Source organism: Pelodiscus sinensis, chromosome 15, assembly GCF_049634645.1.
Source record: "Pelodiscus sinensis isolate JC-2024 chromosome 15, ASM4963464v1, whole genome shotgun sequence".
Classification (NCBI taxonomy): domain Eukaryota; kingdom Metazoa; phylum Chordata; order Testudines; family Trionychidae; genus Pelodiscus; species Pelodiscus sinensis.
The window spans coordinates 40,713,216-40,738,066 of NC_134725.1; the positions used below are offsets into that span (position 1 = coordinate 40,713,216).

Sequence of the window (24,851 nt, forward strand, 5' to 3'; positions counted from 1 at the left end):
CAAATGTGTCAGCACCTCAGAGCCGTGCTTGTGAAATATTAAATCCATTGCATTGGCTTGGACAGTGAGGCTTCAGTGGGGCAGCGATTCTGCATATTTTGGAGAGAGAAAAAAAGCAGCCCAAAAGGACAATATAGACATGCAGCAACTGACAAGCAGAATGTGCCTTTTATTGTTTCTCATTATCCCAAGGAACCACTCAGTTTGTTCCCTTCACTTGGTTCCATGTCTGCAAGATGCAGCAAAGGTAAAATAATAAATTGCACTTAGAGAGCAGCAATCTCTCACCACAATGGATTGCCTTTTACCCTTGATGGTAAGAAAGGAAGTTGATAAGAGTGTATCAAGTTTACAGGGCAAATACATCTAGGAGGTTATTCACACAAAGCTGGGCAAGCCTCTGGTGTTATTTAGGGTGGCAATGCACCATGCATGGAAAGAACAGAGCCCTGAGAAGATGGTACTGCAGTAGTTAATTAGGGAACCTGGCATTATAACTCCTAATCTCAGTACATCCACAACAGAAACCTTGTGGGTTCATCAATTAAAACGATTTGATTTAATTATAAATATAACACATGGTCACTTTGCATCTCTATTAACCATGGACAGTTACAAAACTGACAGAGAAGGAGAAGGCTAGTGCCCAAAGGCAGTTCTGCAACGAAGGCCACAGAGGACATTGTCAGATGGGAAAAACCTTGAAAATGTCAGTGGCTGAAGTCTTCCACTGTGCCTTCTCCAGAGAGGAGGGCAAACCAGCCAGGAAAGCAGAGCAAACAAAAAAATATGCAAAGCCCGAAGTAACCCTCTCACCAAAAGGATGATTATAGAGAAGCCCTGCAACTATCAGACCCTCAATACTCAACCAGAGGATGTCCCCAAGCAATCCAGTCCTTCCTACTAGCCCCACAATCCTGCGTCTCTCCTGTCTAGGATTGGGTTAGCTCCTGTGAAAGAAACAGCCTTGGTTCTCACAGAGCTGTCCGGACACGGAGGGATGGGGAAGGGAGGGGATTAATAAAACCAAAGCACCAGAGGCTGCTGGGAGTTCACTGTATGGCCCCGCCCCACAGAAGGCTCAACAAAATATGCAGTATTTTCTTGCCACCAGAGTGGTCTGATCAAATACAAGTAGGATCCATGACAGAGGCTCTGTACCCTGAGTGTTCAGAGACCCTCTTTTGAATGGGAGATGGTTTTTCGCCATCTACCACATATTTAATAATGGAATTTTGAGGGATTATTAGGAATTTAATATTTTATATGTAAATTAAATTACTTACCAAACAGTTATGCTAACAGAATACTAAGGTTGGAAATTCAAGTGCTGTAAAGTTAGAAGATGCCATCACTCAGGATGCCCAGGCAATCTGAGGCCTTCCACACTACAGCACAGACCTCTGCCATGTGAGCTAACGAATTAATTACAACAGCTGGTAACAGGAGAGGGCTATTATCCTCAGTGAATCACCACTAGCGAATGCTTCATTGTATATTGAAATGGGGTTGTATTTGCATGACTAGCCCTGTTTACATGTAGCACAGCTAAATAGTAGGATTTGGCAGATTCTCTGGGGAATATTGTAACCAAGGCTAGGCTCTGTCCTGCTGCGGATCTGGAGTCTATTTCCAAATATGTAAACTCTCAGGGAGGTACAAGATCTCAGACCAATAAGGGACATGAATGGCACAAAATTATTAACAGCAAGCAATAGAAAAAGTGAAACTTGAGCTCATGCTTCCCAATCCACCATACATCCAGTTGTGCCCAAAGATGCTGTGTGCTTGGCCATTATTATTATTATTATTATTATTTGTGTTACCATAGTACCTAGGTGGGCAAGGGGGCATCCAGCACATTTTGCAAGTAAAGGGTTCTAGAATACAAAGTCCAGTCACAAGTCCATAGTATGAGGCTGACTCCTTTAGATGAAAGTTCTATAGCAGCACAATAGTTCCACAGTGGCCTTTCCTCTGAGAGGTGGTGTGGAATACCAGTTAATCAAATGAGAAATAGCAAGAGTTGAAACCAATAAAACGACATCTCATCACAGTGGCATTATGTGTTTCGTACATTCAATTATATTCAATGGAAAGTGTAAATATTTTCACCTGTTTCTCAGACAGATGGCGGAATTCTGATATCTGTTACTTGGGATAAAGGTTACATCAAAAAATACATGTACCCATCTTTGGGACAAAGGACCACACATCTGGGTTCCCGTCCTAACACCATCCTCCAGTTATGGGCAGAAGCTCCAAACCATATTCACTTCATCACAGATTTTCCCGGGGAGCATCATAGCAACCAATCTGAACATGTCTAGTCTTGGTGTTTTAGCCACCCTTCATAGACTTCTATTTACTTGACAGTCATATGTTTTTTGCCCTGGCTCTTACTGTATTCAGAAACAGTTACTTAGCTTCAATAAGCCCCTTGTTAAAGCCTTTTCCCTTTTGTAATCTCATCAAACTAACCAAAAGGAGTTTGTTCTGAAATAGAGAGTCCCATTTTGTAACCTGGCTCCCTATATGAGATCTCTCCATGCACACTCAAACCTCTTAGCCACAAAAGGGCTCTCTGCTTGTCCTAGTGAACTAACAAAACACTGCAATGTGTTTGGGTTAGCCAGCAGGGGGTTAATGAAAAGCCCAACCCCGGGGACTCCCACCTTATCTGCAATCATGAATTTATTGAAGAATGTGTTAATGTGCTGGATTTTATTCATCAGGGGTCAGGGCTTTTCAAATTCTTCTCTGCCAGCTCCCCCTCTTTCCATCCCTCCCCAGCAAACTCACAATGCTGTTTAAACAAAGGACTCCCAACACAAAGAGCAAATTTACACAGTAAAGTTTTCTTGCAAGCCCAGTGCAGGGTCTGGAAGAATTCCAGCTTTATACTGAGAAAAGGGGAGTGGAAGGGGGGGGCATTTTATAGAGGATAAAAGGAAATTGAGAAAAGTTCCCACCTCCCTGCCAGTTAATGCCAATGCATTATACATCTCCAAGGATTTTTTCAACAGAAGATGGGGTCCTTCTGTCAGCAGAGCTACACTTCAGAACTGAGTCTACCCTTGATCAGAAAGAAAAATGCAGGGTGAGGTTTTTTTTATTATTGTTTGAAAACTTTACATCATGTTTAAATAGAATGTGTGTGTAGGGGTTAATAACAACTCTTGCCCCGTTGGAAGTCCTTTGCAAACATTAACTGAGCCTCACAACCTCCCTGCTACCCCACTTTCACAGTTGCACTGTTCTAAGACGCACACAGATTAAATGATGGGCTACAAGCCATGTAGCAAGTAAGCGTCAAAGGTGAGTTTATAATTCAGGAATTTCTGTCTCCAACCTTTCCTTCAGTTCACTAAAACACACAGGCTCCCAAGGCAAGGCTATGGTCAGGGCACATTTTCAATCCTAAAATTGTTCTCCTGCCCTCCGGAAAAGGAGGTGTGCTTTGGAATTGCTGAACAAGACCTATTTGGATAGACAAATGACTGCTGTCTGAAATATGTATGTCTCAGTAGGTGTTAGGAAAAATGCTGCCCAACTCAAGAGGATAATCTATACAGAATGCCTCAGGAAAGCCAATGAAAATATAAAGCCTTTTCACATTTATTACATTTACAAATTGTGCCCCACTGCACTTTTGTGACAAAGCCTCCAGGGAGGGTGTGGACCCCATTTTCTCGGATCAGTTTTAACTATGCTAGATGGAGTGATGGAAAACTAGGCTTCAGGAAAGAGTCCTGCACTAGTCAGGGGATGAACTAAATGATGTGTTTCAGGTGTTTTCCATCTCTAATTTCTACAGCCTAATTAGTTAACTCTGGCACCCTCTCAGCAACACAAGTAAGGTGAGGACTAGATAAACCAGCCACGTCAGAGGTGCTGTGCATCTAGAGGCCTGGAGAGACACATCATAATGTCTGCACAAATAGTTTTCACATATTTCATAAAGAAAATATACGCAATGTGCACTGGCCATAAAGCAATGACTGTTGGAGATCATGAACTGTGTTCTCCCAGCAGGGAGCTGACTGCCTCCAAGCCACACACCTGAAGAATTTGAAACACCTGATGACGTTTTATTATACTATCACACACACAGACGCACGTAAATTAACAGAATATAGCCATGATTCCATCTTTAACAAATGCACAAGTTCTGCTGCCAAAACAATGCCTTTAGCTCAACTTTCCATTGCTGCATTTATTTTCCGTAGTTTGCTAGAGAAAGTTGTGTCCTAAACCCCATCCATGCTAACACAGAATCAGTGCTAGTCTCAAAAATCCACCACCATGCATAGGAGCCTAGGAACACAACAGTCTGAAAAGAAGTCACACATGCTAGGGCAGGGGTGGACAATAATTTTTTGCTGGGGGCCACTTCAGAAATTTTTTAAGTGGCCCCAGGCCGCACCGGGAGTAGCAGGACCTCAAGCAGAAGGGATGGGGCCAGGATACTTCCCTGCTTCCCCACTCACAGACCATGATTGGTCTGGGGTTGGAGGAGTACCTTTGGTCCCTCCCCCCAGAGGTTCTTCCTAGGCACCCATGCCCTTGGCGTGGGAGGAAACTTTGCACGCTCCCTCTTCTGCCCTCAGGCCAATCAGGGCTTGGGAGCAGGGGAGCTCGCGAAGTTTCCTCCCACCCTGCCAGGAGTGCATAGTGCTTCTATAGGGCTGCCAGGTGTCCGGTTTTGAACCAGACCATCCAGAATTTGAGGATTCTGTCCGGGAAACAAATGGAGAAAATACCGGACATTTAAAGTGTCCGGTATTTTCTAATTAGGTAAGTTTATTATTATTAGGAGTGTCAGGACGTAAGTGCACACTGCCTGGCTGGTGGACACGCTCACGCTGTGTGAGCACACCTACCAGCCAGGCAGTGTGCAACTATGCGAGAGGCGTGCGGGGCTGGTGCAGGAAGGAATCCCTGGGACCAGACTCGCTTGTGCTTCGCCGGGACAGTGCACAGGATGGGCAGTGTCCCGGGATCTGAGTGTGCCCCAGTCAGTCCTGCTCCCTGCTGGCTGATTCAATCTCCCCCCCACTTCTGTCCCCCCAGTCAGCCCCGCTCCCCTTCCCAACCAGTCCCCCCACCCAACCTAAGATCAAGTGTGCCCGGAATTTTTTTTGAAGCCACCTGGTAACCTTATGCTTCTTAGTACTGCACACACCTCATGGGGCGGGGGCAGAGCAGAGGAAACTTCGTACGCTTCCCCCACTCCCCAGCCCTAATTGGCCAGATGGCAGGGGAGTGGCAGAGCCTCCACTGGCCGGATCAACCCGCTTGGTGGGCCAGATCTGGCCTGCAGAGGCCCTTTTGCCCACCCCTGTGCTAAGGTAAAAACCACAGTATTAAGATCATCTGTTCTTTCTTATGCCATGCTGGGTATGATGTGCATGTTTCAAAATCCAAAGACTTTCAGACATAAGGGTCCCCTCCCCTGAGATGTCAGACCTAAACACTACTGCCCCAAAATAACATTCACAATACTAAGGCCTTTTTTGCCACACTCACAATAGGCTCCTTGAAGAAACAGGCATGTTGAGTGTGCGCCCACATGCACACGCACAGCTACATGTTTTACTGGTTGCGAGTGTATTACCAGGTGACTGTCACACCGATAGGTCTCTGAGTGTTCTAGTACAACACAATCTGTTCTAGTACACGTCTTCTATTACAACACAATCCAAAGCCTTGTGCAGAAAGTAGCTCAAAGGGCATCATTAAATCAGTTAAATGGCTTGGGAAAACAGGTAAGATTACTGTCAGGTTTCAAACCTTACCACAGAATCAAAATAGGGGGAGCAATAAGCAGGAGGTAAGACTGATAAAAGCTCTAGAACCAGCTGTTGGTTTTTCCTAAACAGCCAAATGATTTCTTCATTAAACTCCTGTGCAAACCAGAAACTCATGCCCAGGGACCCCAGGCCACAGCCCAGGTTGGCAGAAGAGCATAAATGTCCAGGGTGGTAGCTAAGCACAACAGTGACTGGGGAAATCTTGAATCTATCAAAAGCTATCTGTAATGTTCAACCATTAACCTTGCCCTGGGATGAAAAGCAACTCCCAGCTTCTCAGACCCAGAAACAGAAAGGAGATGATCACCATTAACATCTCAAGGCAGAGGAGCAGCAGCTGTTAAGAGTTTATAGTTGGTACCAATAAAGAGAAGCCTTTAGATACAGTACAAGAAGTTCTAGCTGTCATGTGGCAGCCATAGCATTGGCCTGCTAGAAGAGTTACATACATCTGGGTTACTTACCATGAAACAAACAAAGCTCATAAAAAGCATCTACCAAAAAAAGAGGAAAAAGGTAAATGAAGCAGGCTGCAACAGAGCCTATGGCACCTAAACTTTTCCTACTGGCAAAGACCTCTTTGTATTCTTTGCTTCATCAGACAAACTCACTGAGGGTCATAGAGAGAAAGCCCTTGATGGAGCTGTAAAGACGTCACCATTCTTCACATGAGCTCCATGACCCCCAGTAATAAAATTAGTAGAAAACCCAGTAAAAATCAAGAAATGCTTCTTTTGGGATGAAAGCCATTGCAAATCCCAAAGACTGAGGTGGCAGGGCACAGATTGAGGTAACCCATGTTGTTTAAAACCAGATCAATCTAGGGTTGCCAGGTGTCCAGTTTTGAACCGGACAGTCCAGTATTTGAGCTTTCTGTTCAAGAAACAAATTGAGAAAATAGAAATGTCGGGTATTTTCTAGCTAAGATGTAATGTAGATTGTGAGGTAATGTCAAGGGTGTCCGGTATTTTTGTTGAAACCATCTGGCAACCCAAGACCAGTCTCTCTCAAATATCTGTATGATAGGCAAAACAGGAGCGAGCCAGGTAGCAATAAGGTGCCATCATGCAGACATCTTTCCCAGAAATGAGGTCCGGAAAGGAGCTCAAAGCTACCAATATGGTAGGAGGAAAGCTGAAATTTTCTAGCTACAAAACAAACAGTTTATTTTCAATAGGCCATTGCCTCAGGCTCATGCTCACCCACCAAGCATAAACAACCTAGAAAATAGCAACAAGAGAAAGAGTCTGATTCCAATACAGGTGCAAATAAAAATGAGAGCAATTAAACTAGCCCATGTTATAGTCCAAAAAATATGCAACCCTAATTCAGTGACTGAAAAAGAAAATATTAAATCTTACAGTGCTCTAATATGGGGTATCCATCTTGGATTGTTCTGGAGGGCATTGTGGGCAGCAACTTTGCTGTAATTAGTTTTACTCAGGAAAGCTATGTTTCAGCTACAGCACCTCATTTTAGTGAGATTCTGCTTTTTCTCAGCTGACCTGACAAACACAGAGCAAGTGACCTAGACTAGTGTTGACTGTCTTCTCTCCCTCCATCCAGAACTTGAGCATTGTGCTGAACCCTTAATAAATCAGTGGTCATTACTTGGAGTTATGGATTTTTAGCTGCAGTCTCAAAAATAGGGTCTTTCCAAATCATAAAGATGCAAAAATGCCGCCACTCTAATAGATCTGATCTGTCCAACCTCTGGTGGAAGTGCCAGATTACCCATGAGGTGCTGCATACCAGCATGTGATGTCCTATCCCCCTGGACAATCAGGCTGCAAGTGCCACCCAGAAGCTGGCCAGGCCTAAATGCTACAGGGCCAAAGAGAACAAATTCAGAGTGAGGAGACTGACCTCTAGAGCCATTGGCATGCATGGATTTAAGGCCATTGGAAAAGGTACTGCTGCACCACATTACAAAGCCTGGTAACATTCAAGTTATTGATGATCTCGTACCCACAGGAGTCACAAACAGTATGGGGCAAATGGGTGGGAACCCATATGCCTATTATTTGCCTTCCTCCTGTAATCAGGGTTCAGAATAAGGTGCTCTAAGAAGGTTGCCCAACGTGACAGGTTTAGAGAAATACACGCTGGCCTGGAACAGCCGCTGATACTAGGACCTTTGGGCATGCAATGGCATTTAAATTAATGAAGACTGTCCCAGAAATACCATGGCCATTAACGGCATGGACACCACTCCAGTTTTCCTGGGAGACCAGGGCTGACCACCTAGCAAATGAAGCCATTCACAAGCAGTTTGGATAGAACAGTGGTTCCCAGCCTTTTCAATCTGTTAAAAATTTAAAGGAGCCCTTAAGTGGAGCGGCAGGAAGCAGTAGCCAGCACATCCCTTGACCCATGCTGTTTCTTCAGCTCTCGGCCCCTCTGTCCCCTGCCCATCCATGGTGAGGGGGCTCTCGTGGCAAAAGGCAGCTCCTGCCCCAACACTCTGCCCTTGTCCAGGCACAGAGCCCTGGGGGAGAAAAAACAGAAATGGAAAAGAAAAGGAAGGTTCGAGCCCACTGCGGCACTGGGAGGGGGGAGAGGGCTGGAGCGTAACTGGCAGCACAGCTGGTGGCGGGAGGACAGATCATGCCTCCTGGAGTATCAAGATCCCATCCCGAGGACAGGAGGCAGTGTGTGTGTATCCAGTCGCTAATGGCGAGCCCCGGATGAGAATCGCCGGGCAGAAAGTCCCAGCCTGGCGCTGGGCCTGATCCTGACTTTTCTTTTCCTAAACTTTCTGCGGACTCCCTACAGCGCCATCGCAGACTATCAGGGGTCCACAGACTACAGGTTGGGAACACTGGGATGGAAGAAAAGAACTGTAACTACCGCCTCAGTATTTGCAGAGCATGCCTTTGTCCATTTGAAAGGGAGATAGTGCTGTTTACAGGCGATCTATCTTGGAAGTATCCGGGGGTGGAGGAGAGAGCAAGAGAGGAAGTCTTACTATGGGTAGGAAGGTGTGATGCAGAGACTAGCTCTGCAGTTTGAGTAGCCAGCAAGGCAACCAAGCCAAATGCAAAGTCCGGCAATACTGGTCAGGATGCCTGTGATGCTACACCCCCATATTTTTATGGAAGTATATTTTGAATATATGCATGTAGCCTGTCACTAAAAAGTTGTGATTCATTGAATGTTTATATTCTATTTGTGTGCATTTACCATTCCTGTATTTGAAATTATAAATATGTAGTGCAAACCTGTTTATTCTGTATGTACTAGTGAAGATCATTAGCAGTACGCGGAGAACTTAATGGCCCAGTACTGAAGATAATGGCAGGTTAATAATCTTGTTTTTCCAGTAAGTGTGGTCTATAGCTGGTCCTACAAAGACATGTGACTATGCTACCTAGTGGTGGAATCTATCTTGTACTTTTCCACATGGGATGAAAAATTTAACAAAGATTTCACATCCTAGGACAGGGGTGGGCAATAATTTTTGGCTGGGGGCCACTTCAAAAATTTTTTGGTTGGTTCAGAAGGGGCAGGCCCCAGAAGGGGCGGGGCCAGAATGCTTCTGGGCTTCTCCACTCCCAGACCACAATTGGTCTCGGGGTGAGGGAGCCCCTTTGCCCCCTCCCCACTAGGCACCCATGCCCCTGGCAGGGCAGGAAGAGGCTTCACACACTCCCTCACCCCGAGGCCCTGATTGGCCTGGGGATAGGGGGAGTGCACAAAGCCTCTTCCTGCTCTACCCCTGCCCTGCGAGAAGCTTGCGGCATTTCAAAGTGCCAAGCGCTGCTTGCAGGGCGGAAAGAGACATCACATGCTCCCCCGCCCCCAAGTCCTGATTGGCCTGGGGGCAGGGGAGCTGTGTGAAGCTTCCTTCACCCTGCTCCTGCCCTGTGTGAGCATATGGCACTTTGATTGGCCTGGGGGTGGGGGAGCAGCAGGGCCTCCGTGGCCCGGATCAATCCACTTGGTAGGCCAGATCCGGCTGCGGAGGTCCTTTTGCCTACCTCCGGCCTAGGGAATTCTATATACAGGTTGCACCTCTCTAGTCTGGCACTCTCAAGACCTGACCAGTGCTGAACCAGAACATTTGCTGGACCACAGGAAGTCAATAGTGTCTGGCAGTATTACCAACACTCCCCTGCTTGCTGGGCTGTTAGAAGACATTGAGAGGTAAATTAAAGCTAAATAACAGCAAATAACACTGGGAACCAGGACTGGTTGCTGTAAGCAAACTTTATGGGACCATGAGAAACTTGGCCATGCCCAGGATCAATAGACATCCAGCTTACTAAAATCATTCTGGACCATGGATATTACCAGACCAGAGAGTACTTGACTAGAGAAGTTCAACCTGTTCAAGCAATGCGAAGCAAACACAAACAGCCCTTCCCCCAGAGAATACATAAAAACAGCTAGAAACAAAAGAACTCTAAGAACCAAAATGAAAAGGAGCTGCTGGACCCACATCAGTAAAAGATCAGTTCTGTCTGGAGAAGGACTTCACCTGAAATAAGAACCAGGGTGAGAAATTACAATATGTAACAACTTCTCTTATTTTATTAGGCTTACCTGGTATGTTTTGTTTTAGTTTAGTAACTTACTTTGATCTGTCTAACACCACTTAAATCCTATTTTTATACTTAATAAAATCACTTTCATTTCTTAAACTCATTGTAAATAATTTTTATGGTGGGGACACAATAGCTGCGCCTATCTCTCAAGAATAAAGAGGGCAAATATTACAAGCTTGTTCTGTGTAAAACTTCTAAGCAGAGTAAGATGGCTTTATCTGGGTTTTAATCCCATCAGACTGTGTACTAGGGTGCTCTGACTGAGCCTTCCCAGAGCTGAGCTGTTCTCAGTGTGTGTGTTGCTCTGCTATGAGCGGTGTCTGTACCCCAACTCTAGACCCTGCAGCATTCTTAAGGGGACACAGGGTCTAGGACAACCCCCCCCCACATACACACACAACCCAAGCCCCAACATCTTCACACCCCTGCCACTTCACCTTTTTCCCCAAGCTCCACCCTACTCCATTGCCTGCTCCCACTTCTTGTCCGAAGCCCCTTTCCTTGAGAGATGTGACCTGGGGAATTACCATGGGGCCGTCATGGTGAAATGGAGCAATCTGGCTAGGAGATGATGCCACAGCAAAACAGGCTGCTGGGTCACTCTGCTTCTCATGGCTGCCACCTCACAGCAGGACCCATGCTAATCCTCCACAGCTAACACAGGGGACAGTCCTGTTGACAGGACGGTTGAAACAACTGCCATGGGGCCTTCCAAAGCATGGGTTCTGGGGCAGCAGCCCTAAACCAAGCTATGAATAGAATGGTTCTGTCTGGGCCTTTACTGGGGGAAACCAGAGAGTCTGGCTCAGCAGGACACAGTGGTGTGGCACGCCAGCATGTGGATAGGTGGGATGAGTGGTAGGATCCGCCCTTCAAGTGACAGTCTCAAGGGGATCTCTGTGGCCCAAACCATCATAGTACCATGCCTATTGGTCTTATTTTGGGGCTCAGGCCAAAAAAAGTGCCGCTGTACATCTAGCTGTTAGCTCAGAACGGGTGTTGGAAGATTTTTGTATCGTGCAGGTGTCATTGGCAAGGAAAGTGTAATGGGATAGCCATGCCTACTGCATCTCATGAATCGGCACAGAATTGTTTGTGTGTAAAATGTGCAGCTGACTCCTTTGAATGAGATCTGAAAAAGGCTTTTATTATTAAGCACTCTGCCAAGGGTTATCAGGTGACTGCTTAACAACTTGCTCCCCTCCCCCTTGCTGCCAGTTCCCCCCAGCACCATCTCCACAGCACGCGGCGGCAGGGGAGAAAGAGCGGCAGTGATTCCACAGCCGGCGTATGCTCAGTCCCAGCTCATGCAGGCCCCGGGAGCTACCTCCACTGCAGCTCTGCAATTTAAATATAGTAAGAGCCAGGCTGCCTCCTCTCCCAGCTCCTACTACATTTAAACTACAGAGCTACAGTGGGGGTAGGTCCTGGATTTGGCGCAAGCTGGAAAAGAGTTCCTCCCCTTACCAACTAATTGTGTAGTGGGTACAAATTGTATTGACTACACGATCAGCCAATTACCCGCTTCTTAACATCGTTAGAGCAGAGCATTCTGCAGAACAGGACCCTCCATGTATGGTCCCTGGCCTCCTGGGACTCCTCCCCTGAATACTCTTGCTGCCCCTTCTCAGGGAGAGGGGGAGAAGCAGTAAGAGGTGGGGGCATCGATGCACTTTACAAAATCTTGTCAGACCCTAAGCAAACAAACAGATTACATGTCCCTTACCAACTGTTTTTTCCTGTTATTTCTTGTTTTACTGTAGGTGCTCCCTAGTTGTCTTCTCTTTACCTGGCACTGTGCAAAGCATCTCCCTAGCACTATGCACAAAAAAAGCCTTTTATGTGGGTAGCTGATCACAAGAGCATCCTGCACTGACATTTCTCCCCACATCGCACTGAGATCCAGTGTGAGAGCAAGGCACCACCTGGCTTCTGGAGGCATGTTACTGTAGGGCCTCTGGAATATCTCTGCAGGTATTGCAAGAAAGCGGAAGCCAGGGGCAAATGGACAAAACCTGAGAGAGCAAGAGCTTACCAATGGGGAGAGACCAATCTGTCAACTTGCCCCTGAGCAGGGCAGGTCAAGGTAAACAGTCAGGTCCATAGCAGTTGCCCGCAGAGCAATGTGGAATAGCTTTCGGAAGACTGCCACAGCAGTATGCAGCAGCACTGAGTGCATACACACAACTGACCATAGTCACTTCACAGCAAAGTTAGTTCACCTTGAAAGAGGACTTTGGAATTCGTAATAGATGCAGAGTCAGAAATACGTGTGTGCACACAAACATGTTCAAAGTAGATTAATTCAAAACTGCAGGTTAAACCTTCCTCCATGTGGACAAGTCCCACTAGTCTGAGAACCTATGACTATATATAGCAGTGGTGGGCGATGTCTGGCCTGTATACAGCCCCCTGGGGCTCCTCCTCCAGGGCACGAATACCCTGGCTGCCCTCCTTACCTGCATACCTCTTGTGCACTGGGGCACCGGAGCCCCACACTTCCTATGCCTCCTCCATGAATCGCCTGAAGTGTGGGGCTGCAGGGCTCCAGTCCATGAGACATGAGGGAGGGGGACAGGCAGGGAATTTGCAGGTTGAGCCCCAATGGGCCACAGGCTGCTGTGGCCCATTGAGACGAAGGAGGGCCACCTATGCAACCCATCCATGCTTTGCGGCTGCCTATCCCTGATACAGAACAAGGACTCATCTGAGAAAAAAGCAGGCTGCCTGTAGGAGCAGCTCAGCAGATCCACCCTTTTAATCTGGTTCTGTAGAGAAAATGTAAGCAGCCAAAATGATATTTCTTCCTGCGTTCATTTCATCTCTCAGGCCAGATATGCACTAGACCTAGAAGGTCAGGCTAAGGTATGAAACTCCAGCTATGTGAAATACATCGCTAGAGTTGGCTTACCTTAAGCCAGTGGTCTCCAACGTTTTTGCATCAAAGATCACTTTTTAAATGACAGAACAAGCCAAGATCTACTGCCCCACCCCACCCTCTCTATTATCCTCCTCTCCATCACTTGCTATCTCCAACCCTTATACTGCTGCGCTATTTTTTTCCTTCAGTTCTTCTGTAGGAAGAGGTTTTTTCCAACATTTGGCCTGTCTAGACTGGACCAAATGTCAGAAAAACCCCTTCGGAAGCCCCCTTATTCCTTGTGGAAAGAGGAATATAGGGGTTACTGAAAGAGCATGTTCGCTCTTCCAGTAAAAAAAGCAGAAGAACAAAACACATCCCTGGATGCAGAAGAGTTTTTCTGAGATAACTGGAATCCTGGAAAACTCCTGCAGTCTAGCCTTACCCTCGCTGTGTTGAGACAGCATGTACAGGTTCTGGGGTGGGAATGAGGGATTTGGGTGTGGGAACAGGTGAGGTGTGCAAGCTCTGGGAGGAAATCTGGACCAGGAAGAGGTGGAGAAGGGGACGCTCAGGGAGGAGGATCTAGGCTGGGCAGAGTTGTGGTCAGATAGAGGATTGGAGTACTAAGCAAGCCACTGGTTTGTGGATGCGAGGGTGCAGGAATTTGGGTTGGGGTATGTGAGGGGCTCAGGGAAAGAGGTTCCAGTGTATGATAGGCTCAGATCTAGGGCCTGGGGAAAAGGGGGTGCAGGAGTGTTATGATGCTATGGCCAGATGGGAGCTTGGCCACAATTGGGGGTTTGTTGGCCAGGCTTCGTTTTTAAATACAATACTATGTCAAACACAAAAAGTTTCTGCATTGTCTTTATTTATGAGAAGGGCGGGGAACCTGTTTTGAGTCAGGGGTCACTGACCCACAAAAGTCAGTTGGGGCCACACAAGTGAGATGCAAAAAAATAACTCCTCCAAAAAAGCCTCACTAATGTGGCCCCAACTGTGCTGGTGGGAGCAGGGGACATGGTACCGGGGAAGGGTGCTAGTGGGTGCTGGAGCAGGGGACAGGGTGCCAGTGGGGACCGGGTTCTGCAGCTGGGGGCAGGGGAGAGGGAACCGAGTTCTGCAGCTGGGGGCAGGGGAGAGGAAACAGGGTTCTGCAGCAGGGGACAAGGTACCAGTGAGGACAGAATCCCCTGCACCCGCCTCCTCCCAGGACTCCTCTCCCGCCCCAGAAGAGGGAAGCCCCCGTCATACGCCCCCTCCAGGCCCGACTCCCCCCTCACGCAAAGGAAGGAAGCCCCGTCACGCACCTCCTCTGGGGCCGACGTGAGCCTCCTACCAAGCAGGGAAGCCCACGCACACGCCCCCTCTGGGGCTGACTCCTCACTCCCGCGGAGCAGGGAAGCTTGCGCACAGGCCCACTTCAGGGCCGACTCCCCCTCTCCTGCAGAGAAGGGAAGTCCCAGTGCGCACCTCTGGGGACTCCCCTGGTAACTCCTGGCACGCCACAGACCTGAGAAAAGGAACCAGCCAGTGCATTTCCAGAACTCCCGGAAGTGACACACAGCTCAGGACTTCCATCCACCCAATGGGAAGCCTCCACTACCTCCATTGTCGCTGGAGGTAGGTGGTGGGGCTTCTTGGGGGTGGGGGGAAATAGAGGGCCCAGAACGCCTTGCAATCTACTGGTCGAGGCCTCGTGATCAACCAGTCGATCATAATCAATGGGTTGGTGACCACAGTCTTAAGCTGAGCTTAGTGCTATCTTTACAGAGGAGTACTGGTACCAACCAGAGCCACCCTCAACATTCAAGTTAGTGGGTCTTAACTAGACCCACTAAAATCAAACAGCTGGAGATCAGTCTCTGGTGCAGCAAGTGAAGACATGGCCTCAGGAAAGAAATTCAGGGAATCCAGGACCTTTTTCCTAGAGTGCCCTCTCAAGATTGTAAATTTCTGGTTCATTTGCAGCCACATTAACTGAAATCTTAATCAAACAATCAAAGTAAAAGGTATTTTTGTCTCAGCACTTTGCATGTTTTCCCTGGACTTTCAGTCCGGTACTCATACTGTACTTTTCATGGCAAGAAGTATGAGTGCATAGAGAATTTACATCTTAAAATCTTGCTACTTTTTAGTTTCAAAAACTAAAAAGTAGCAAGATTTTGAGATCAGAGCATAATGACCATATTTAACAAGATATAGTACTGTAAAAATAGTAGGGTTTTCACAGATACGACTAAAAATTCCCCTCACCAGACGTAACCAATTCAATGAGGACTGATCACATATCTTTGCAAGTAAATGATATGTATGTATGAAACCCTGTTTTTTAGCCATATAAATGATTCATGCAAAATTTTAAAAGGACTTAAAGCATTCTCACTACATCGGCTTGAATAGGGTTTCAAAACAATTGCTGATTTTTTAGTTCTAGCTAAGCAGAGAGTTTGCACTTTCAATTGTACTTTGGTTTTAAAAAAAAGTCAGACGTGATTGTCTATATATATATTAGAGATCTCTGAGCATCTGTTTGTTCAAAAACTCCTAAACAGTAAGAAGTAGGACCACCACATTTGGAATGCAGCTTCCTCTTACCATCACTTAAAGCAAAATCAGGGCTAGGTTGTGCCAGGACAATGGGATGTGCTGGAATTTTATTGCTTTCCTTCACATGGAAAGGGAGAAGGAAAGAGAAGAGGGATGCAATCCTCATACTCACCACTGGGGCAGCGAGTGCAGGGGACAGCTATGCTGTAGAGTAGTGTTTCTCAACCTTTTTTTTATAAAGTACTCCTTAAAAAAATAAGTACCCCCTTTTTCAAAAAAAGTTGAGTCTCCCCAGTACCTACAGTTTTCAGGCACACAAATTTTTTTCTACCATTGCAACACATTTGTTTTAACAACTTAATTGTAGCCGGACGGGCGATGAAATTTTTGGGTGTAAAAAGTACAAAAATAATAAAGCCCTGTAAGACACAAAACAAAAATTCAGTTTTCTCCAAATTTCAGTTGTGTTGACGGGCACTCCCAGACTACTCTCGAGTACCCCGAAGAGTACTCGTACCACTGGTTGAGAAACACTGCTATAGAGTGACCACTGGAGACAGCTGCACCACCGATGGAGTGGCCATCTGGGAGCGAGGCTCTGCCATCTTGCCTGCCACTGGTAAGTGTTCTCCCTGCTGCATAACCCCCTTCCCAGGAGCACTACCAGAGCTGGCCAGCCAAGCCCCAGCCTCCCATCCCCTCAGGAAGCACTGGCAGCCTCTCCCCACAATGCCTACACCTCTGGGACGCCCACTGTGGCCCAGTCTGCAGGGCCCCCTCCTGCCCAGACCAGAGAGCACTGGGGTAGGCCTGCATGACCCCCCCTTGCCAGGCTGGGGAGCACACATGAGGAAGGACTGCACACAACTCTTGGCCTGCTCCCAACTCTCAGCACCCCCATTCCAAACTTCATGTCCGCTCCCACCCTGGACCAGATCCTCGCAGCACCAGGTAAGTCTGCTAGTGAAAAATATGGAGGGCCTTTTATGGGACACACTATATTGGTAGTTTAGTTACAATGCATTAGCATAATTGTACGTACGAGTTGCTAGTTACCTAATGGAACAAAGAGATGCTGGCAAGACATAGTTGTAGTAGTTCACTAACAATGTAAGGAGCTGTGGTTCCTCCTGGCACACTTGCTCATTGAAAAGTGCAATCTGAGTTTTTAAGCTGCTAATTAGAGAAAATTGAGCAGTCGTCTCCAGCATCATCCAAAGTTCACTCTTACAGGTACTTCCAAAGGAAAAATATTTGGTTCTGTCCTTTTGGGGGGGGGAGGATGGGGGGGGAACACTTGCTAGGAGTGTAAAGAAGATGCAAACATTTGTTCCACACTCCAAATAAACCTTTATGAGGATGATTTGGGTTTCTGCTTATTTTCCACATTAGAGAAAAACCAGATATTTACTGTTATTGCTGAGGAACTCTCTGGAAGACTAATAAGAATGCAATAGCAGAAAAGTGTTTGAAACCTAAACAGCTGAGAGGAGAAGGGATTTTTATTCATCATGTTTAGAATTCTGGTCTGTCTTGCATTTTGTTTACACCAATTTCACTCAAAACCCTTATAAATATTTGGGAGAAAAAGTTGTATTTGAAAGACTCAACACTCCTGCCTCTCTTAGCATTGGAAAGCTCCTACTTCTGTTCTTGGGTCCCACAAGGAAGCCTTTGGAAAAGAGAAAAATAAGATTTCATCACCCTCATATTACTGGAATTTATATTCTTTTTCTCTGTCCAAGCCACCTTTACAATGGGTTTACACTAGTCTAGACTATGCTTGTCAATGTGCTCTAGCCAAAGAGCTACTCCCTGACACATCAGGAAAGATAACATTATAAAAATTATATCTGACCTGAGTCCAATATGACTCAGATATAAAAGAATCAAAGATCCTTAGAATTGCAATAGAAGCACACGATTTGGCTAAAGAACTGCAACAAGGATTGATTGCAATGACATTTTGCTGAAGAATAAAAAGGTAACTTTAGTATGTGAACAAAAGAAAACTAGCTGCACATTTGTCAAGTGTAACGAAACTTAACAAGATTTGAAATTCACCCTGTGCAGGGAACAGCACACAGCTTCAGCCCTATCTGGTCCTGTTTCCACTTGGGAGCAAGTTACACCCTAAAAAGAGCAAACAGGTATCCAGCAAGCTGGAGGAAAATTCTAGCTCCACTGAAGTCAGTTGCAAAACTACTTACTGACTTCAACATGACAAAAATTTCACTCACACAGTACAGTGTCTTAACTGCATCATCTCAATAATCCCAAGAATCTCAGGAAAGACTCTATTCAAATAATTTTAAAACTTGGCATGAAATATACAATAGCCACCATTAACATCATATTTATTGTTATTTAGTTGCTTAGTAAAACATATACAGGTATATACAATATGCATGAATACAGAAGACTGCACTTTACATATTTAAAAAAAGAAAGAAAAATAACACTCAATTTCATGAGCTATTGTCACAGTCTTCCAACCAAGCATTTAAGAAATGAATTTAACAAGAGAGAAAAAAAAGATTACAGGATTGCCTAACACACAGCAGAGTCAAGTTTTCATATTTTACATGTGCAATAACATTTTTCAGAAGAGTTTGCTATGCAGTACGGATTACCAGTGTTATGATCTTTTTTTTCCATGAACCAAATTTAGTACAAAGAAATAACATCCTTTTGCTTAAGGCTGTTTTAAAGCTGTAATATTCTTGGGTAGTGAGTAGTGATAAAGTTATAACTGCCGGAATCCATAGCCTGCAGTTTCATCAGTCAAAATCTATGAACGGATGGACTCAAACCAACAATTTTAATAGAGAAATTCTAAGACAAAATTAGACTATTTCCTCCATTAGCCTTAAGCAATAAAGGAGAAACAATTCTATAAAAATGGATTAAGCTCTTATACCTCATCCACTGAACAGCTGTGAATCTAGAATTCAAGAAAAGGGTAAATTGCAGCTTTAAAAAAAATCAAAATTTACCAACTCTATTTCTTCTTAGTATCAGAGCAAACATGACTTGCTCTATAGCACATTGAAGACTTGTGGTCATATTACAGCTCTTCATTAAGGAGTTAACATTAGCCTTAGTGTTGTTCCAGAAAGCCTTCAAACTGGTTTCCTGGTTGGAAAGGTTAACTCGGTTAACTAAGGTTAACTTAGAACGATAACTTCTAAATACAGGAGTTTGCTAAATTAAATGAATGATGAAATTTTCACTTTATTTCCCTTCCACCCACCATACCACATTAATCCTGAAATCATCATACGTTTGCTGAAATTCACCATAATTAAATTAAAATGAATCTAAACTTGTGTCACTGATGAGCTAAAAACTGAACTATAGCAATGGAGTAATAATAACCCTATGAGAACATGACCTGGGGAAAACTTCCTAATGAGCATGTAATAAATAAGCCCTATTTGTTGTTTTTTTAACAAAGATGACTCATCATTCCCCATAACTTAAACAAAATAGAAAATACGGTTTTGCTCAATATGCTACTAGGCTTCAACTTAAAGTGTATATAAGAAAATTTTTTAATACGTCCCAAAAAAAATCCAGCAAACATTGTGCAGTGAGAAATTGACCCTCAAGAAGTAGGGACTAAAAGATTTAATTTCTAAAATGATGCCTAGACCACATGCCTGGGTACAGCAACTGAAAATGCCAGGCAGGTCAAAGTGAACTCTGCAGTACATGTACGAAATTGTATTATTTTAAGCTGCTGTTTGCAACACAAAATGAAGTGTGTACACAAGTTAAATGCATATTTATCATAACTGGTGTCATGTTTTCACCCTCATGAAGTCTTTTAAGATATGTAGCTGCGCTTTAAACTTTTTTGGCTTTATGAAGTCACTTTTGCAGCATTTGTAATGCACTGAATTTCATTATTTATTGGACTAGACTGTCTTCAAATTATACTGAAGAAGCAGATGGAACAGTGGGTAGGCAATTGCACTAGGAGTCACAAGAACAGCGTTAAAAACCCAGCTCTGGGACTCATCAAGTCACTTCCCCCCATAGCTCCATTTCCTGACCTATAAAATGGGGATATAGCTATCACTTGCTCTCACACAGCATTTTTCCTCTACAGCTCTCAAAGCATTCTGCAAATGAAGACAAATATTATTCCAGAAGCTGAATCTCTGTTTATAATCTAGTGCTTTGCTGTTATTTCATATATGTTTAAAAAAAAACAGTACACTTATCAACTCCATTGAGAAACTGGGCATAAATGTATTGCAGGTAACAAAAGCTTGGCAATAAACATACAGCCATTGCATATGCCCTCCGCACTAAAAATACACCAAGACCAGCCACAGAGCTACACTGACCTGGTCAGGAATTACATATGCATTATCCCCCCCCCCCAAATTTTGTAAAACAAACACCTTGAAATACCATGCAATATGCTGGTATCACCTCTGTACATACTATTTGGCAGCTGGCATTCTGTCCCTCAGTTAAGGTGAGAATAATCCATTTACAAGTCAGGGATACCTAGTGGAAGGGACAAAGCTGGCAAAAAAGTTAAACAGAACCGTAGTATTGTCCAAGAAGTTCTGATAAATACATGGGCAGTTCTAAGACAGAACCAAATTTCCTCCCTCTCCTCCTAAATATTTTTAAACTTGGATCAAATTCCATTGACGCTCAAGGACAGCACATGCTTCAGTGCTTTGATGAGCAGAGATGGAATTACTTACATTTAAAATTAAGCACATGCATAAGCACCCTGCTGAACTGGGACTTAAAATGTTTATGTGGATTGTGGGTATGTTCTCCAGGGGTGAGGCTGGATAATGACGATTACATCAGGAGATCTATGACCTTAAAGTATTATTTAGGGTAGGTGAAGGGCAAAATCTTTCATCCTTTCATCTGGATCTGGCCAAGTGTCCTGCCTGCTTTTTCTAGACTCAGGAATACAACCTAATTCTATATTCACCAGTTACAAAAGGGCAAACCTCATATTCCAGTAACCATTCCAGCTTCAATAAAATCGCATAAAAAAAAAAGATTAAAGGTGACTCAAAATCAGGGGTGATTTTTTAAATTCTGAGGCAAAGACCAGCTAAAACTCAAAGACCCTTATTATAATTACCTAACTTTAAAAAAAAATATCCAAGACAAGTCAATGAAACAACAGGAAAATAAATCCACGTAAGGCCAATGAGAGCTTGTTCCAAGTAAGAGAGCAGGGAGAATGTGACAAGTTAAATACTATCTGTACCCTCATTTAACATGTTGTGTTTTCAAACAGCACAACTGGCAATGAGAATTTTAGGACCATAATGTACCAGGAGTTTTTAAGCATAATTCCCTCCCCCCCACGGTGCCAATTGAGAACTCTGCTTAAAACCCAATGGCCTGGTGCAGCCATCTAAGATAGTCCTTTAAACATCAACTCCCATGGTGTTTCAGTCCTTTATTTTACAACTATGATCTAATCCTCCAGTGCTCTTAGTAACTGCAAAGGTGTTGAGGGACTGAACCACAAGGGCAGGAAGTACAGATGCTACGCCCCCAGCTTGAAATAGTAACAACCACCCGAATACATAGTTTCAGCCAACAGCACCCCACTTTTCTACCATCGCTAGACTGGGCAAATCTGAACAAGGGTGGAACCATTTACTCTAGTTGTAAACTGAGGCTACGCAAGTTATAGATAGCATTGTGTAAAACCACGCCAGTGTTAGATCATCTTTTCATTTTTGTTTTTAGCTCATTTGTTTTCAGCTTTTTGCCCTGATGAGTATTATCTATGAAGGGCAGGAAAGAATGGTTTCCTTTTATTGTATGTATCTAACACCACTGTCCTTCAAACACAAAACACATATGTCAAATAGAAACTATCTGTACCACAGGAATTATGGCATCTACCTTAGGCCCCACCATCAGGCTGGCAGTTTAGAGAATGCTAATCGCTGATGTACAGGTGCATAATGTGGGGACTGGTTAGAATCACAATAATACCCACTGGTATGTACTGATATGTACCAAGTTTTCCAACTTCATGTTCTGTTACCACTCCTGAAAATACTTGATTTCACACATTCCACATTCTCATGACATACAAGGCCATTCATTAAAGCAGGGCTACTCAACATGCAGCCCATGGGCCATTTGTTTGTGGCCTGTGGTGCGGTTTAGGTTTACATGGGGTTCAACAGCGTCCTGCGGGTGGGATCCTTTGAACATGGCCTCCACTGGGAACACGCGCCACAACGGCAAGTCAATAGAATGGTTTACGTTTTATTAGTTAAATTCCTGGGCTGTCATTGCTCATTAAAAGTGCTGTCATATGGGTGGAAATCGGGTAAATATTGCACGTTATTAATATCAGCAGAACTGACTTACATGGGGCCTGCATGTTGTGTAGTCTTGCCTTCATTTTTGTATTCATGCCCGTCAGTGTGAAAGAAGCTATTTGCATATATTTGCATGTCTATGCAACCACACTTAAGTTGCAGCCCTTGGCAAGTGCAGTGAGTATCACTGTGGCCTCTGGGGCTTCCAAAGTTGTCCTGCATTAAAGGACAGCACTTCAAGTAATGGCACCAAAGCCCTGCTGTGGAGAAAGGGCACAAGCAGCAATACTAAACTTTTCCTGAAATCTGAGAAACCTTTTTCTTTAGTCAAAATTGAGGCCTTTGCTTCAGTACCTTGGTAATTTTAAGAGTATACAGAAGGACAGTTCTACTGATGCAGCTGCATTAAGACTGCCACCCACTTGGATTTTACCGACCATCCAGTTATTGGCTTATGTGTCTAGGTGCCATTTAGAGTTGCCACAACCCCTCTCTCAACTGGCAATGCCCGGTCAGAGGTAGTAACTGGACACCAAATGTCAGTTACCGCAGGGAGGTGGGGGGAGGGGGAGAGACAGGTCATTAACCCATATCAGCCTCTCCTGGGGCTGCTTCACACCTGCAGGCAGGCTTGTTGTCCAGCTGCAGTGGTCCCCATCCAACCCCAGGGCTGGGGGTAAGGGAGGGGAGATGACCCAGTGAGCAACCTGGAGAGGAACACTGGGAGAAACAGATAAATAAAAGTTTGGGGCCTCAAGGGTCCAGATATCAGAAAGCAGAATGGTGGCAGTCCTAAGCTGCACCAGTGTATGATCTCTCATGCAGCCTTTCTATGCTGCCGGTAGGGAGCTTGCCCATCAGCTTACCTAAACTATTCCCAATAAGCAGCAGTAACTATGTCAGTGGAAGAAACTCTCCCACTAACATGGCACTGTGCACCCTGCCACTTTTGCTGGCAAAACATATGTGGCTCAAGGGGGTGTTTTTTCACAGCTCTGAGCGATGCGAATTTTGCCAATATATGTGGCAATGCAGAGATGGCCTAAGTAATAGCTAGACGGTGGATCTCTATTTAGCCTAACACAGGGGAGAGTACCCAACATCAAAGAATCACAGCTTTCATACATTCATGTAGTCAGGAAGTTGTTTCATAGGATAAGCGCAGTACAAAGGGGATTTAGTATTTGATTTTCCTTAAAAGAAGCCCCTGCTTCAATGATTAGAGAAATAATGTGATTATTTAAACTTCCTTTCTTCTGTGAGAAAAATTAAAGGTGTGGGAACTTTAAATACACATTGTGTGCTGGAGATGATCTGCACTCTACATGTTTCCCCAGCGAGAGGGACAAGTACATGAAGAATTCCACTCAAACCGAGGTCCTTGGTGGGGAAGGAATTAAAATGCTTTAACAAAAATTGAAATTGACATTTAAGTACGTATGGTCAACCAAGCTTCACAGTTACAGGCCCTATGGTTCAGAACAGAACTCTATATCTGGGCTTCAAGTCAGCCAATCAACTGAATAGCTGTTTCCACTTAACAGCCAGAGATGAAGGGTGAATGTACTCTTGGTAACAAAAAGTAATTCTCCCAAAGAAAGACAAAAATTGCAGGCTGAATACTTAATAGATCATTAATTGTTTGGTTTGTATGTGACTGATGAAAGCTTGGTCAATATATAATATTACGATGACAATTCCACTTCACCCGGCATTAATTCCTGAACTGCTATTCTTCAGGATTTCCATTTTAATAAGCACTGAAGCAAAAGAAAAAAAGAAAAGAAAGAAAAAGTGAAAAGAAGTAGCAGTATCTTTGTCTTATTATGACATACACCACTGGGACATAAGTTGAGACGGAAAAGGCCTCATCTATAAACGTATGCCAAGATTACAGAATAATGGGGGAAACGATCTAACAGAAAAATCTTAAGCAAAAGTGTGCCAACTGCAGAAGGGCTAACACTGGTAACATACTGTGGCAGAAGATTAAAAAAAATTGAGGTTTACTTTAAATTAACCCTTTCCAGTCCATCTGACACTAAGCAGGTACCAACCTAGAAAAATAGTCCACCTAGCGGTAGTGGCCCTTTAAAATTAAAAAGAGAAAAAAAAATTTCCTTTTGTTCAAGTCAGGGCAGCCACAAAAGTCCCAAATCTGTTGGAGATGTCTGAGTGCAGGGATCTCCATGTCGGCACTGCAGTCCGGCCCTTCGACTCTCCCATATCATCCGTGCAGTGGACTGAGAGGCATTGCAAATGGCTGCCAGTCTGCGCCGCAGCTGAGGTCTTGTTCTGGGGAAGGTCGTGGGCTAGAAAGGGTTAATAGAGACATTATTATAAAGTCTGTGCAACACAACCATTTACAAATTTAAAACAGCAGCAAGGAAAAAGCAACATAGTTCAATGAATACTTTTGTGATCATTCAAAGTACAGGAGGCAGAGAGAGCCGGAATCAAAACAAACCAGCTGCAGCACTGACCACAAAGGGAGGGGATATGCCTGGCCCAGAGAAGATGAAACTGCTGCTTTTCAGTAACTCAGCAGAAGTTCCATTACTCTATAGTGCTCTGTTTGAAGGGGTTTACAGCATGGGCACCTGAAAAGGGGTTGGTGGTAAATTATGCCCTCCCACTTTTTAACAGCTGAAAGGGTAAGTAACAGGGACAGCAGGCAGAGAGGAACAAGTGGGTGATGGGGTCTCAGGGGAAAGAGACAGTGTGGAGGCAGACTCATGGTTTAGACACT

At 44.7% G+C, this 24,851-nt stretch overlaps 1 protein-coding gene across 6 annotated transcripts in view; it reads right to left on the reverse strand.

Moving 5' to 3' along the window:
• LOC112544769 (transcriptional activator MN1) overlaps nucleotides 1-24,851 on the reverse strand; it is a 219,474-nt gene that overhangs the window by 148,221 nt on the left and 46,402 nt on the right. For 2 of the 6 annotated variants that reach the window (XM_075898907.1, XM_075898905.1), the window contains one exon: nucleotides 24,279-24,414. The exons of 3 other annotated variants lie outside the window; for them this stretch is intronic. Coding sequence is in view for 1 of the 3 variants with exons in the window: in XM_075898901.1 (XP_075755016.1) it covers nucleotides 24,230-24,414 (185 nt within the window). In the remaining 2 variants the exon portion in view is untranslated. Of the gene's footprint in view, nucleotides 1-5,529; nucleotides 24,415-24,851 lie in introns of those variants that run through there. One more of the 6 variants, XM_075898901.1, reaches the window with a different exon arrangement.